The 16,011-nt window shown below is 40.5% G+C and overlaps 1 protein-coding gene across 2 annotated transcripts; it reads right to left on the bottom strand.

Annotated features, from left to right (window-relative positions):
* Positions 1–451: 451 nt before the first annotated feature.
* Positions 452–7,386, bottom strand: ctsf (cathepsin F). 2 transcript variants are annotated; one of them, XM_061048829.1, is made up of 14 exons: positions 6,979–7,386; positions 6,354–6,464; positions 5,779–5,860; positions 5,137–5,198; positions 4,901–4,976; positions 4,322–4,435; positions 4,018–4,166; positions 2,811–2,907; positions 2,588–2,668; positions 2,325–2,444; positions 1,732–1,796; positions 1,544–1,634; positions 1,307–1,365; positions 452–1,043 (listed from the first exon to the last, which is right to left on the bottom strand). In XM_061048829.1, exons 1-14 carry the CDS (start codon positions 7,222–7,224, stop codon positions 969–971), a joined length of 1,428 nt encoding a protein of 475 aa, XP_060904812.1. In that variant the 5' UTR covers positions 7,225–7,386; the 3' UTR covers positions 452–968. The 2 variants fall into 2 exon arrangements, with proteins under 2 accessions (XP_060904812.1, XP_060904813.1); XM_061048830.1 differs by having other exon boundaries at positions 4,901–4,973.
* Between the last annotated feature and the right edge of the window lie 8,625 nt (positions 7,387–16,011).

Below are 16,011 nucleotides of genomic sequence, written 5' to 3'. Positions count from 1 at the left end.
AAAAATTGGGCATGGAGAAAAAAAGTTAGAGCCACCCAAGTCCTTCCAGAGAGGGGGCGTAGTCAGAAACAGCTCATTTACATATTTAAAGCTACAGACACAGAAACAGCCTGTTCTGAACGGGGCTGAAATAGAGGGGTTTTATAGACCTGATCAAATACAGCATCAGAGTGGATTAGAACAAAACACTTCACAGACATGTTTTTGGGAGCTCTGAGACTTATTTGAACTTAATAAAAAGTAGGGTACGTGACCATCAAATAATCATGAGCAGAATGGAAAAGATACCAGTCACCAAAATTGCAGTAAATATTTATGGGGGGTAAATGTGTTTCCCATTAAATGTCATAATTTGTGACATGATCACTTTTAAAAATAATAAAACTGTTGTTTATTTTATAAGATCTTTGATTGGTTGTATGTGTGCAAAAGATCACCTGAACAAATAACATGATTCCTGAAGTCCTTTATTTAATCTTCATTCATTTCTCACCGTCTCACAGCAGTCTTTAGAATCACAGTGCATTTATGTAGTCATGTGCTAAACAATAAAACCCCCAAACATCAAAAGTCCTCTTTAATACTAGATAGCATGTACACAAAAACAGTTAGTAACTACGGTTAGTGCACAATATTCATTTGTATGAGGAAACTGTAACTTTTGGGGTAAGATGAGGTCATACAATGAATTAAAACACAGCAACCATTTACACCTGCTGGGCTAACGGAAAGAGATGCAGGAGTAAAATCTACTAAAAACATGTCTGCAAACTCAGCAGTTAAACACTGGTGGTGTGAAATATGAACATGAGGACTAGCCTGGTGTGTTTGGTTGTGATCTCGTTGCTGTCTGGATCAAATGTGTGTTAGAGAGTAGTGTAAATGTGGAGTCAGCTTTAGTATGATGGTGTGTGTCCTTGTGTGTGTGTGTGTACTGTATGTCTCTGTCAATATAAGGTGCGAGTTTTTTAGTCGACAACAGCAGATGAGCACATCGTGTTGATCCCACACGCATTGGAACCCCTGTACAGATTGTAGTAACCCTGTATGAGAAAGAAAAGGACATAAAACAGTTAGATCTTTACATATTACTGTCTTTAAAGGTTTGAATTTAATGTAGTTTATAAAACAGTGGATCGTTTTGTTAAAAATACAAAACAGAGTAACTGCACACTGAGGAAGTGTAAGACATTAAACTGTTATACAAAATATTAATGTGGGATCTCTTGTTAAATTAATCCATCTCAACCTCTTCATAAATGTTTCTCTAATCCACAAAGATGATTATTAGATACAGTGGTTTTACCTGTTCTCCATAATCCTCTCCCCAGCTGTTTTTGATGGCCCAAAATGGAGTTCCTTTACCTGAGAGCACAGAAACATTCATACAGTTCACTCGGCAGCCTTGTATCGTTGTTTGCGAAACATTCTACTTTTGAGTTGATATGCTTGTTATTTAGGAGTTTGACGGCTAACTGGACAAACAAATATGTCCGTTACAGGAGTAGGAATCAGGTCAGCAAAGATGAATGAATACACTTACGCTCTCCGTATCCCACGAGCAGCACAGCGTGGTCGATCATCCAGGGGTTGCAGAAAATCTTCAGAGGGTGAGACACACCTTTCCTGTAGAACTATACAAATTCGAAAGATGATTAAAAATAATGAAATGTCATTCTATAAGATTTGTTTGCTGTGGTGGATTAGTATAGCAACGACAAATCTGGATACCTGCATGGCAAAGGCGTTCAAAGCCACAGAGACCGGTCCATTCTCAGCCAGCCAGGCTGCGATTTCTGAGGAGAAAAAAATAAAAGTCCTTTAAAGGCCAAATACGTAGAATTTTATTAGAATGTTAACATCAAAATATTTATATATCTATTAAAAATGGACTAAACTTATGTTATAGGTTTTCTTGTTGAGTACTTTCATTACCTCAAATATTTCCAACCGTTATCAATGCCAGAGAAATACGTAATTTTATAGTTGTTACGGGGCTTGTGTTGTCGCGGCAACTGCCATGATGAGCCGCCACGACAGACACAAAATGCTTATCGTTGCCAAGGAAACAGCGGATGTTATGTCACCGCTGCATAAGGAAGCAGGAGCTGCTACTGCTATGACATACATAAACAAGACTCCAGGTCTCATTTTTACCAAGTGCAATTAATATGTTAGTACAATTAGCCATTTGTTGCTCTTTTTGCACTTGAATTGCACATTTGCACACCTCCACTTTGCACTTTAATAACTTGAGCTCCTGTTGCAACGCAAATTTCCCCTTGTGGGACAATAAAGAATCTGAATCTGAATACAACACTTACCCTCCTCATCTTTGGACAGCTCCACAGAGCTGTTTATGTAAGCTGCCACCTTCCTGTCGGTGAAGTCACATTTTTGTTTGCGTCCAGTGTAGGAGTAGTCTGACTCAGTCTCCAGACCACCTTAACAAGACATGAAAAGTGAAAACAAGTGTTGATGTATTTATTCGACTCAGCAGAAATGATGTGTATGCAAGAATACCTCTGAAAACAAAACATTTTTAAATGTTGACAAACATAACTTCTTCTACCCGTGTCTTTCTTACCCAGCTTTTCAATCGCTTCATAAGCATTTGACGGCAGCCCCCCTTTGCATGCCTGGTCCAGTCCATCACAATCAACCAGCTCTGAGAGGGGCAAATCAATTGACCAATTAAATCATGGCTTGTTTGTTTCAAGGATTTGTTTGCAGGAGAATGAATTATTTATTGTATCATTGTGTTTTTTTGGAACTACATCCACATGTATATCAGTGTGTGAGTGTTTTACCTTGTTCTGAGAGAGCGATTAAGGAGCCATTCTTTAGGAACCACTGGCCTTCGATGTTACCCGTAACAGAAAATGCCCAGCAGGATCCACACATACCCTTCAAGAAAACAAAAAAACACATCCCTGAATCAGCATGAACAGTAACTGACGAGTGCATGACACAGGATATGTTCTTATAGGGTTGTAAGTCAGAAAAGAGAAAGAGGAATCTTAAACTATTAGCTAAGTACATACATAACTAGATGTATTTATAGCACGACCCTGGCAGCATTGAGCACTTCCAGCACTGTCAATCTCAGACTGGCCTGACCGGTTGTTCCGACACACAGAGAGCTCCATAGATAAAAAGTCTATTAATGAGTTAATCCATTGGTGTGTGGAAAGAGTATGTGGTGGTTGCCACCTCACATCATTTGTGGGGAGGAGATCATCTTCAAGTCAAATGTATCAGATAGACGTTCTGTAATGAACATCTAGAAACTTCAAACTGAAAATATGTAGATATGTCCCGACTAAATCACATGGAAACAGTTTAGAGAAGTAGCTTCATCCTAAACCAACGTGTATGTGTCTAATAAGCACATACAAGCTAAACTGCTAATGACATAATACAGAAAGTTTCTTATTTAACATCATTACTGGATGAATAATAAGAGGCCTGTCAGCAGTGTGTATTGCAGACCGTAATTGTTAAACAAGAAAAAAAAAAAGGACTGGATGGAATATAATAATTGTACCTTAAATCCTGAACTAGAAGTATTCATTATATCTCTGAGGCATTGTTTACCTGACTTATGCTGCTGATGTGAAGTAAATGGTTTTCCTCCCTCAATAAGCAGCTGTGAAATAATAGTGTTAGCATGCCATTTAGAGTTCTGCAAATGTTATCTGGCTTGCAAGATTATTTTGATTGTAACTTTTACTGATCGGCTAACTAAGCAGCTGAAATGCGGTCGTGACTGTGGTGTCTGTTTTAGATTGTGTGTACATACAAGTATTCATAAATCCCTCAGATTCACAACGAGAATAAATGCTTTGATGCCCTAGTTGTTTGAGGGTTAGTGGCTCTATGGCATTCAAATCCCAACCAATTATTAATTCTCATACATTTGGCCAGGACGTTACTTAGCTGAGCAGAAAACCAAATCCTCATAACAGTTGGTTACATATTTAATGACGAAGGCCACTTCCCACCCGTGACTGGTACCTGGTTTTTAACAGAGCTAACGGCTCCATGATCCCTCCAGTCCCAGTCGGCAGGGGCGGGGTTACGGGCAGGTGAAGCCAGTTTCAAAGGGCGATGAAGAGTCCACTGACTCAGCAGCTGGTTCAGGTACGTGGAGCGAAACTCTTCCTCTGAGGAAGGAAAGGAAGAAAAACAGAAAGAGAGAAGGAGAGTGTTTGTGGTAATAAGTAAGCGTAACAATAGGTTAAGAAAGGCTGATGCAACACACACAGTGTTCATTGGAAAATATGAAGAAATACAAGAACATGAGCATGCACACACACACCAGTTAGGTCGCTGAACTTGGTGACTCCATACTCCGCTGAGCCTTGATCCAATGACTGAACCGTTTCTGCTGTCTTCATGTTCTCATGGAAGATACGCAAGCGACGGTTTGTCTCTGCAAGATACAAGTGAAATAAAAATATACTTTAAATATTATTGTTCAATAGTAAGATTCCTCTTTCTGAAGTGAACCTTCTAACAATGAGTGAGTGGACATATTCTGTGTTTTGAGTTGGTAATGACAAAAAAACATGATATAAACACAAAACACAAATATTTGACACTTACAGAAACAGATTCAGCCAACAAATATTATATTTGGTTTCCCTCCACCAGGAATACAGAAGGAAGGAGTAATATGTTTGTATACAATAATACACAAAGCTGCACTTTTAGAAATAACACAGAGCTGGATTGCTGTTCAACTTGCTAACATGTATTCACTGTTTATGGCATTCTTATATTTGTGAAAGCAACCATTATGTTTTGATTCACATATGGTTAGGTTTTCATGAGGGCTAATTGCTAAGAGTAGCCTATAAGTAGAGTTCAGAGCAGACAAACCACACAATACACTCACCCTCCTCACTGCTGTAGACCTTGTTGTATTTCACCATGAACTCTTTAAACTTTCCCAACAGCTCCACAGACTCCTGCTGGGGAACAGCAGACAAGCAATTGATTAATGAAAGCCACTTACACAATAATTTACATTTCACAGAAGACCAAAGGTTGAGTACATAAAAAAACAGCTCAGCTATAAAGGATCAAAAAAGTAGTCAGTACTGTTGTTGGTCTGAATATTTTTTTTTTTACCTCAAAAAGCGAGCTGGTAGATTCAGCCACGACACTGTTGGTCTCTTCTTGTGTAAGGTAAACTGATCAAAGAGAGAGAGAGAGAGATCCAGAAGAACATGTTAAGTGACTTTGACATAAACAGCTCTGTAAATGTAACATGTTTTTTAAAGACTAGGGTTTGATAGAAGTTAGTTAAGTAATTAGGACTACCGGAAGATAGGCTAAGTCATAACCCTAACAAGGTTCAACCCTCCAATAGATTATTTTTTCATTCCTGAGGAGAAAGATATTAACATCTATAGGTAGACTCATAACTACGTAACCTCTCACCTACTTTGTCCTTTTGGTTCAGGTGTTACTTGATTGTTGAGTTATTCAACACTTCCACAACATCTTTAAGTAGACAAGTAGATCCTTTTATCTATGATTCTTTTCTGTATAAAAACTGCTTTAACCAGATGCAACCTTTCAAGGCACTGCTTCCACAACAAAGAAATAAAAGAAGCAGTGAAATCACATCCAAAGAAAGTTAACTGTAATACAGCATAACTGGTGTGATTGTAAAAACAAGTCACCAGGGGGTCCACAGTCATTTTGTGTTCTTTAGCTATGATTTTGAATGAGGTGGTCGAGGGGTCAACATTTCAGCTGCAGTCTGACCTTTAGGCTGACATTTCTGTTTGAGCAGAGTGGAAGTGCCCTGCCAGGGAATGTCCCACACTTCGAAAACACACACCTCAGTCTGTTGTAAACAAAGACACAGAAAAGACACAGGTATTGATAATTATCACGGAGGGATTTCTTTTCATTAAACATTGTTGAAAATTCACTAACAAGCGGGGTATTGTCTGTAGCTCAGGTTACTAACATGAAACAAATCTTTTTAACTCCTACATGTTTTTACATTTTTACAAGTGAAACATCTCTTTTATTTTCCTTGGTTAGGATGCCGTTTAAAAAACAAATAGATTTTGAGATTAGACGAACAAAAAAACATACAAAAAGCTGAAGTCTAGTGATGTACATGCATGAGCCTGAAAGCACGAGGAAAGTCAAGTCACAAGATACTTTAGTCACGACTCTGCAGAACAAACACCACATATCCACTGCAATCAGGTGCTCACACATGTCCACAGATTAGTGAAATATAACATTTAAAAACCATGAAAATGAGCTAGCCTCCTTCTCCCTTAGATCATCTCTCACTGACACACATGCAAACACACACAACCTACCTTGAGTTTCTGTGACTCGGGATAAAAGTCACATGTCCTGAGCATGGTGGCCTTCTTACATTGAGTGTTACTTAATTCCACTGTTATATTGTAGCGGATACCCTTGACCAGCTGGAAAACAAAACAAAGAAAACACAAACCCACAGTCATTTCTGATACACAAACATGTGATCCTTAGAAAAAGCATGTATCAGGACATAACTTGTATCTTGTCTTGTTTACCTGAGGCATAAAAGAGGCTACTTGTGTGTCACATACTAATCAAGTAGGCTTGAACGATGGTTATGTTGTATTATTTGGATTCTTTTTTTGTTGCTGCATGGACAAAATGTTTAAATAGAAGTGTCCAAATAAAGCAAAACCCCCAGACACAATGAGAGGTTCGTGAAAATAGTAAACAAAGAAAGAAAAGGTCAACATTTTCCCCCTTTGTTTAGCTTTTATCTTGCTTTGACGCAGCTTTAAATAGACCAGCTCAGGCACAGTGTTACACAACTCAGCACGTCAAACTGTAGGCTACCTGTACATTTACAAATTGTTGTAAAGCCAGCATTATCGGTTCACACTCATCTTTTATGACGGAGTCCTTCACACAATAACAGTGTATGCACGGCGCAGTTATTACCTGTTTGGTGGCTGAGATAAGCCGGCTCACTTTGCGGAGGTGCATCGCGTTGGAGCCCCGGTTGTAGCGCTCCTCGGCAAAATGTAAAGCCTTCTTCAGTCCTTGGTCGGATTCATGCAGCCTGATGGGAGAGCCCGGAGGCCCGAATAGAGGCCGGTCGATGTCCTCATTAATCCCGAGTACCAAACCGAGCACGGCGGCCAATGCTAGCCAAAAGACTACCGGAGAGCCGAACCCCGTCCTCATGTTCGTACCACTACTGGGTCGCCGATAAAGAAAAGAGGCTGGTTAACGTTTCTTTCTCGGTTAAAAAGGCGAGTGTTTGTTTTCCGCACAGTACAAATAGATATGGTGTCCTCTCAGCTGCGGCCACAGCACAATGTTGTTGTCAAACAACAGGCAGTGGGAGGAGACTTCAGGCTGATGGGCGGAGCCTGTGAAAAGTGTCTGCCGCAGTCTCGTGCTGCATTCAAGTGCTGCTCGGGTGGTTCAAAGTTTACGAGTTGGGAAGTCGTTCTTCCAACTTGTTAGGGTTGTGTTCGTGTTTGCTAACCCAAATCATTCACATGATTTCAGTTCGGAAAGTCGGAATTTTGTAACACCAGCAGGAAACAACGTTGATGCTACGAAGAGGATGTGTGAAGTGTAAACGTCGCATTTTATATTTAAGCAAAAATATGATGTGAAATTGACAACGCATATTGTGCCCCCTATGTCATGACGATTCTGACGTCAAGTTGTCCACCTTATTACTTTCATAGTTGTTGTTCCGACTTGAGCAGGACTGGTGTTCATGTGCATTTTACAACTAGGAAATTCGTTATTGCGATTTGTCCAACACCACATGGATGCAGCATCAGAGCAGAGAGAAGCAGAAGCAGCAAGAGGTTACAGTCTATGGTTATCGCTCATGGGACGACAAAGGAGTTATGTTGGCTGGACAACCGATGAACAAAAATGGTTTGTTATTGTCATACTCAGAATTTCTTCAAACATTCTGATAACTCATTACAGGGAATAAAAACTAAAATAACTTGTGGGTCATGTGTGAGACAACCGCAGGTCCGTATCATGTTCCCTGATACCCAAACTGAACATAACCAGTTCCTGAACTCTACTTCACTTACGTATTCATCACGTTTGTCATCAGACTGATTCAAAATGAACTGTAACTTCCTCTGGTAAATTATTTTTCCAATGTTAATGTCTTGCATCATCAGACTTTCAAAAATGAACAAGCAGCAAAGGAAATAATATAACAGGAGACTATTGCTATCTGAATATTGAATCACAAAGAAATGAGAAAGAAAAACATAGGCTATGCTTCAGATAAAATATTTATGGCAAAAAAAAAATCTTATTTATGTAAAAAACATTCTGATGAAGAATTCACACAAAGGATATGTTACCAACCAATACAGAAACAGACCTGAAATACAACAGAAGAAAATAAAAACATTTACAACCAGATACAGGGAGAACACTGAATTCAGCAAAAAGAAAAAAATATATATTAAGAGTAGATATGCTGTTCATCCTGAATTTCGACTGAAGCAAAATCAAAATATTACAAGAACATATAGAAAATATTGGTTTCAGGCTGAGGCAGCGATCTTATATCACTCAATGTTATGCATGATGAAGCCTTCCATGTCAAACACAGACAACTATGAGAAAAATAATATGAGAAAGGCATAAGAACAATCTTGCACTCAGGACCATAACATGAGATGTGCCCTGAAAATAACAAGAAACACGATGCTTTGTGATGACAATCAGACACAGGAGAATGGTGATGATGATATTGATGATGATGAGAAACAACAAGAGAGTGACCATAGTGGTGGAATAGCTCTGGAATCATGCCTTCAGCTGCACGTGATGTTTCAGAGGAGATATTATGTTAGTGAAGGGATTTACTCTTTTACTTTTAGCACCAGCAGAGGGCAGCAATCCAGTCAGTTTTTTTTAAGGAAAAGAACTTGGAGGGAAAAGATTTTCCTGTTCAGTTTCCAACTGGTCAAAATACACTGGATGAAAACAGACCTATTCAACTAACAGACAGTAGTTATTTCAAAGCAAGGCTGTTTGGGGTTGACGATGGCTTTGCAAGAGACACAAATAATTTGTTCATTGCACAGTTTGTGACAGAGATACACTTGGCCACTTCCAGCATTACAATACAGCTACACAAAGGAAAACCTTTGACCAGAGACGGACGTAAGATAACGTCAAGAATGCTGAGAGACATATGAGGTAGAGAAACTTGTGAGGAACAGCGATGCAATTTGATTCATGCAGCCACTCAGAGGAACACCAGCATACTGGGACAAAACAACCAAAGATCTTTTTGCTATGATCAGACAGCTGGGAATCCTTATACGTTCTTTTGCCCGTTTTCTGCAGGAGAAATGCGTTGGCCTGAGGTGATTATAGCCATAAAAGCACAGCAGGGTGAGGAAGTGAATTTTGATGAGCTGGACCAGTCCACAAAGTGTGACATTCTGAGAAGCAATCCTGTGACAACAATGCGCATGTTTGATAAGCATGTCGAGGCACTGTTCAGAGACTTGATATTGTCTCCTGCACAACCTCTGGGCAATGTTTTTGACTGTTTCTACAGATTTGAGTTCCAACACAGAGGAAGTCGTCACATACATGGCCTACTATGGGTAGAAGGTTCACCTGTGTTTGAAAAAGACGGTGATCAAACTGTGTGTGACTTTGTGTCCAAATACATCACTGCTCAGCTACCTGACCCAAATACACAACCTGAACTGTACAAGAAGTCACAGAAGAGGGAATTCCCAGCATAAGCCACTCAAAGACTTGTTTTAAAGGTGCAAAATCTGGGTGCAGGTTTGGTTCCCCTAAGCAACCTTGCAGAGAGACAATAATAAAGAGACCTAAAGATGATGAGGCTTGAAACAGCAAAGACAAAACTAACACCACTGATGCTGAATGAAACTGTATCGGCCTCCCTGAGTTTAGTAGAGGTCCTCGCTCGATCTGATTTAACCATGAATGAATATGAGCAACACCTCCACATGATGAGCCTTTCCAGCAATATCATACTCAAACGTGATCCAAAGGACTGCTGGGTAAATCCTTACAACCCTCACCTGCTTGACGTGTGGTCAGCAAACATGGACCTACTGTTCATTCTGTCTTATTACGGTCTGATACTAGATCTGCACATATATGTGCAAATGTGAGAACTGTGAGTCGATATCTGCAAGCACTCATTGAAAACTCAAACAGAGACTGAAATGAGGGAAATCATGCAGGCATATTCCAAAAAGAGAGAGGTTTCCGCACAGGAAGCTGTTGCCCGTTGCACCAGACTTAACATGAAGAAGTCTTCCCGTGGTGTCGTGCTCATTCCGACAGATGATAATCCAGTTAAAAAGAGTCTCCCACGCTCAAGCCTTGTCAACACAACACCAGATAGTCTAAATGTGTGGATGACATCTTTAAATTTAAAGCCAGACCCAAAATACCAGAGTTTGAGTAGATGTGCATGGTGGACTTTGCCTCTTGCTGCAGATTTGTGTATGGACAACAGACAAGGGGTACAAATGTTGTGCCTCTGCTGAATGAGATGGGCCATGTACAGAGGAGAAAGGCTGATAAACCTGCAGTCATCAGATCTCGTCGCATATCTGAGGAGAAATATCCTGAGCAGTATTATGGCACGTTGCTCAAACTGTATCTTCCTCACCGCTCAGACCAAGAACTGAAAAGACAGTCTCTACCCACATACGAGTCCTTCCACAACAGTGCTGTAGTTCAGCTGCCATATTCTCCCCGTCCTGAGTGTGTAAAATACATCGTGGACAGAAACAAACAGAGATGTGAAAAAAACTGTGAAGAAATTGAAAGTGCTCTCCAGGACTATGAACAGAACATAGACATGATAGATGAGTGGTCTAATTTAGCACCAGTATCTGAAATGGTGGGGATGGAGTGTATTGATGAACTGGAAGCCAGACAGCCAGATCGTGAAAATGTAAAAGAGAATGTACCTGACTACAGTAAACAGGATGATGCTGCTACAGAAGTCAGAGCCATAAGAGAGCCCCCTGTGATCAATCAGCACTGTTACGTCAGATGTATCAGAGTCTGAACCGGACACAAGCGTGTGTGTTCTGTGCTGTGAGAGACTGGTGCATAAAGCGTGTCTGTGGACTAAACCCAGAGCAGTTTTTTATTACGTAAACGCATCTATTAGAGGCATCTAAGATACTGTGCAAACTGCCCACACGTGATGAGGAAGCGGATATATCAAACCCTCCTGTACTGTTGACTGCTTTCACTGGAACAACACTGAACTCTCTCCTCAAGCTGCTCCAGAAGAAGCCTTAAACCAACCATCTCAAGGTCTTGGCAACCAACTGGATGAAGTCAGATGTGAGCTTTTGAATGCAGAAATCCTTATGATTGACGAGGTGTCCATGGAGACTTTTATCAGCTGCCACCAGTCCAAACCACTTAGTGTTTAAGACCCAACTGAGATTCACCTGTGGCAGAAAAACTTTCAACTAATAAACAAGTAGACGCACCCAACTCTGCAACTTTATCCCAGCTCCATTCTCATGTCACCACCATTGATGCAGAGGACTTTAAAAAGGACCCACACACTGGACACATGACAAGACAAGGTGCACCATTAAAAGGCAAAGTAACTTACTGAAAGTGCTGCTGGTATTACTGTTTGCATTAATAACTAAAGGAATGATGAAATTCACTTTCTGATTGTTGTTTCATCTCTTTAAGGCCCTGCTCCTCTTCATCATCTCTACTGTGATCAGAGGTTGCGCTAGGCTTTCATGTTATGACGGACAGGGTTGAAAATGTCCGTCATAATCTGTAATGATCCGTCATTTTCATGTCTTATATTTATATGATAATGAGACATTGCCTATTTAGTTATTAACTATTTAATTTAGCATTTGATTATAGAAACAAGTCGATCACACGTTACATTTAATTTGCAGAACAATCTTAGGGCGCACTCCAACTAGCAAAGTAGGCTACAGTGCTTAAGTATGATTGTCCCCCCTCCCCATTCCGCCACCGGCCTGCACACTGATCCAGGACTAACCAGGCCTGAGCACGGTCATTTCTTGTACATAATGTGGTAATACAACACATGACTTTACGTAGTCTAATTATGAGGCGTGCTTAGTTTACAAGACAGGCGGACTCGAGAAAAAAAAAGTGACGCGCTGGCAGTCCGCACATCGGAGAACAACACAGAGACCATGGCAGCTACTTTACTGACTTTATGGCTGATTTCGAGTCACTTTAGTGAGATACAGCCATAAAAGTCCTGAATGAAGACTGTCAACGCTGTGTACCCGCGTGTTATGGAGACGGCAAATGAGTCTAATCAAAGGCCGCATCCATATTGGAATTGCTGTCTCAACAAACTTTGGATCAACCTAGCAACAGCATTAAGGCGGGACTAAACTCCGCCCATTTAGCTCAGCATTAGCAGTCCACTTCACAGCATAGCTAACGGCTGCTCTATACCACCCCGTATGTCTTTCCTGCTCCCGCTCGTTTGGGGATAACTCTATAAATGCGAAGTTTGTCATGATTTGGTTTCTTATTTTCAGAGTTTAGTTTTTCTTGTTGTTTTCAGTTCTCATTCTTCCCTGATGGTGTTGTTTCTCTTGTGTGTTTTCTAGGTTAGTCTTTAGTGTTTCATGTGTTATTTTGTAACTTTGTATCCTAGTGTTTCTGGCAGTGTGTCACCTTTACAGGCAAAAAAAAAAAATGGGACAATCTTAAAAAGAAATACAAAGTATGTAATTTGTGCATTCAAATTGAATTTATGTTACTTTATGTTATATTCATACAAATTAATAAACTGACTTTTTCTAACATTTGCGTTGCTGCTGCTGTTGTTGTCAACTACCATGATTGATTTCCTCTGCCTTAGGATTGCAAGTGTCCAGGGTCAGGAGAGGGCGTGAGTGGGAAACCCACTGCCGCAACTTGGTCCTGGTTTGTCCTCATGGATGAGGTGTTGGGACAGAGGCATTCCACCCCACCCCCTGTCCTAATTGCCTCCATCCCTGAGGACACACCAGGGCCAAGCAAGGCAGTGGGTGACCAGGAGGAGGAGAGGTCAGGGAGAGAGGAAAGAGAAAGAGAGAGAGGGACAATCATGATGAACTGATGCAATTAATCAAAGAGGACATGCAGTTCCAGAGGGAGGCAGCGGAGAAGAGGACACAGGAGAGCAAGGCACAGATGGAGAGGATGTTCTCCCTGCTGGAGCGTTAAATAGAAAAATGATGTAAATAAAATATTTGAATTAAAATAGGAATCATTCATTTTCTTACTTAATTACTTAACAAGCTTGCAGTTCAAGGATAACAAGCTGCAGACAACACACAGAAAACTTTCATTAAAGTTATGGTTACATGCAAGTTATAGTTAAACTTGTATATATTACAAATTCAGCATGATCTAAAAGAAATGATCTAAAAAAAAAAATATGGGAGATCAACATTAACTGTAATGGGAAGACCCTCTGAAATAAAATTGTACTGCATTTTCTAACTGTGTTGAACCATTAATCTTTTTCTTCTTTCCATATGTCCTCCAGCAGAGATTTTAAAGCTGTTTAGTCCTTACCCATCTGCACAAGGTGTCCTACGGAAGTCAACCTCACCACCCAACGTGACCAAGAATTAAAAAAAAAACCCACATACACACATATTTTCTTCTGCCTGGCTAAAAGAAAGGACTGCAAGGTTCCTAATCTAGCTTTAGGAAGGTAACATGTTACAGCAGTGCTATACTATCAGAACATCCTTGGTGTCAAAGTAGTGGCACAGTTGTTTGTTGAAAGTAATAGTTTCATGCAACTTAGACTTTATTCAATTTTATTGACCAATGTTACAATTAAAGTTGTTAAATTGTTAACAGTTGTGTCAATGCCTTCCTCTGGGGAGTAATGAAAATAAAAAGACATATTTGTTTAGCTCTTTTTGTGTTTTCCTATCACATTTAGCCTTATGAATGCACCTCTTAGTCTGCACTCTCGCTCACATTTATCCAACTGGGGAAAAACAGGATAGAATAATTGACGTAGTGATCTGGGGGGAATGGGGACAAAAACAAAACAAATGCATTTAGACTGAATGCCACTGTCTTTACTGCTGGACTGTAGATGTCAACTTTTCTGAAACGCAAATTGCCCTCTGGCAGGGATGATAAAGACAACCTTGAATCTTGAACTGCATCTAAAAAGGGGACATTGTGGTGATGGGAAAAGCAGTTCTTTTCACTGTACTGAATCAGTAGAATCAGTTCAGTAAAGTGATTCGTTCAAAAGATTTGTTCAGTACTTCTCCGCAGCTCTGTCTGTGAATCAGAATTTAATAAGTTCAAACACGGCCAAACGTTTAGTTCTGCTCGCGATCGTACGGAGAACAGCCGGTGGTGAATAATAAACCAATGAGCTGAGAATTTAGTTGGATAAAGTTACAGTTTGCAAACTGAAAGCTGCTAAAACAATCACATTTATTTTCCCCGACCGTTCTGTTCAGTACGTTCAGTACACGTTCAGTTCGTTTACTGAACCGCACACACACACACACACACACACGAGGGAGGGAGGGCGGGCTTTGAGCGACTCTTACGGTCTAAAGCAGGCATGGGCAAACTACGGCCCGTTGGGCTTTTTAATCCGGCCCGCCGAACTTGTCCAAATTATATTATTATTAAATAAAATTTTATTATAATTAAACCTCGTTCGTTTTCCCCTGTAATGCCCACGTTTCCCCAATAGATGGCGCACTTCAGAGTGTGGTGTATTACGCCCTTCTTCACTTTGCCCTATGAACCCGTATGAGCCCTTCTGTAAAAATGAGCGGATCAAAGAAAAGAAAAGTGGACAGTGAATGCCGAGTGTTTAATACGGAGTGGACAACTAAAAATTTTTTCACTGAAGTCCGATCAAAGTCTGTATGCCTGATATGCCAAGAAACTGTCACAGTTTTCAAAGAGTACAGTATCAGCCGTCACTTTGCTACGAAGCATGCTAACTACGCTAGCAAGCAGTCCCCGTAAGAACGGGCGGCTGCGGCTCAGAGGTTGAAGGCTAATTTACAGACTCAGCAACATTATTTTCACCAACAAACTGCGATTCAAGAGTCAACTACCAAGGCAAGTTTTTTGCTGGCATTCAAATTAGCAAAGACTAGCAAGCCTTTCTCCGAAGGCGAGTTTTTAAAAGAATGCATGGTAGAGACAGCAGGTCTCTTGTGTCCGGAGAGCCAAGGCCAGTTTGAAAAAATCAGGTTATCACGCAGGACTGTGACTCGCTGTGTGGAACTGATTGATGAAGATATAGCCAGAGAATTAAACAAAAAGGCTGAGTCCTTTAAGTTATATTCACTAGCGCTGGATGAAAGTAATGACGTGAAAGACACTGCTCAGCTCCTCATTTTTATCCGAGGGATTAATGACAGTTTTGAGATAACGGAGGAGTTTTTGACCATGGAGTCCCTGAAAGGAAAAACGCGAGGAGAGGACTTAACCAGGTGTCTGCTGTCATCGAGAGAATGAAGCTACCTTGGAGTAAACTTGCCAATGTCACAACGGATGGATTGCCAAATTTAACTGGAAAACATGTTGGACTGCTGAAAAGAATCCAGGATAAAGTGAAACCAGGATGTTATTTTCCTTCACTGCATCATCCATCAGGAATCTCTGTGTAAGTCTGTATTGCAGCTTAATCATGTCGTGAATCCAGTTGTAAAACTTGTTAACTTTATACGAGCAAGGGGACTTCAGCATCTTCAGTTTATTACTTTCCTGGAGGAAACTGATGCGGATCATCAGGACTTACTGTACCACTCTCGTGTCCGCTGGTTAAGTTTGGGCGAAGTGTTTCAACGAGTGTGGGAGCTGAAAGAGGAGATCAGCGCATTTTTGGAGTTAATTGGGAAATCCGACAAATTTCCTGAGCTAAGCGATATACCTACGTATGTGAGCAGACATTCAGCGTCATGA

Source organism: Labrus mixtus, chromosome 10 (assembly GCF_963584025.1).
Source record: "Labrus mixtus chromosome 10, fLabMix1.1, whole genome shotgun sequence".
Classification (NCBI taxonomy): domain Eukaryota; kingdom Metazoa; phylum Chordata; class Actinopteri; order Labriformes; family Labridae; genus Labrus; species Labrus mixtus.
This window is presented reverse-complemented; position numbering and strand designations above follow the sequence as displayed.

Coding starts and splice junctions, on each gene's coding strand:
- ctsf (XM_061048829.1), bottom strand. CDS start 7,224: ATGAGGACGGGGTTCGGCTCTCCGGTAGTCTTTTGGCTAGCATTGGCC. Junction 5,861..6,353: donor CCGAGTCACAGAAACTCAAG/GTAGGTTGTGTG, acceptor TGTTTACAACAG/ACTGAGGTGTGTGTTTTCGA. Junction 1,635..1,731: donor TGAACGCCTTTGCCATGCAG/GTATCCAGATTT, acceptor GAATTTGTATAG/TTCTACAGGAAAGGTGTGTC.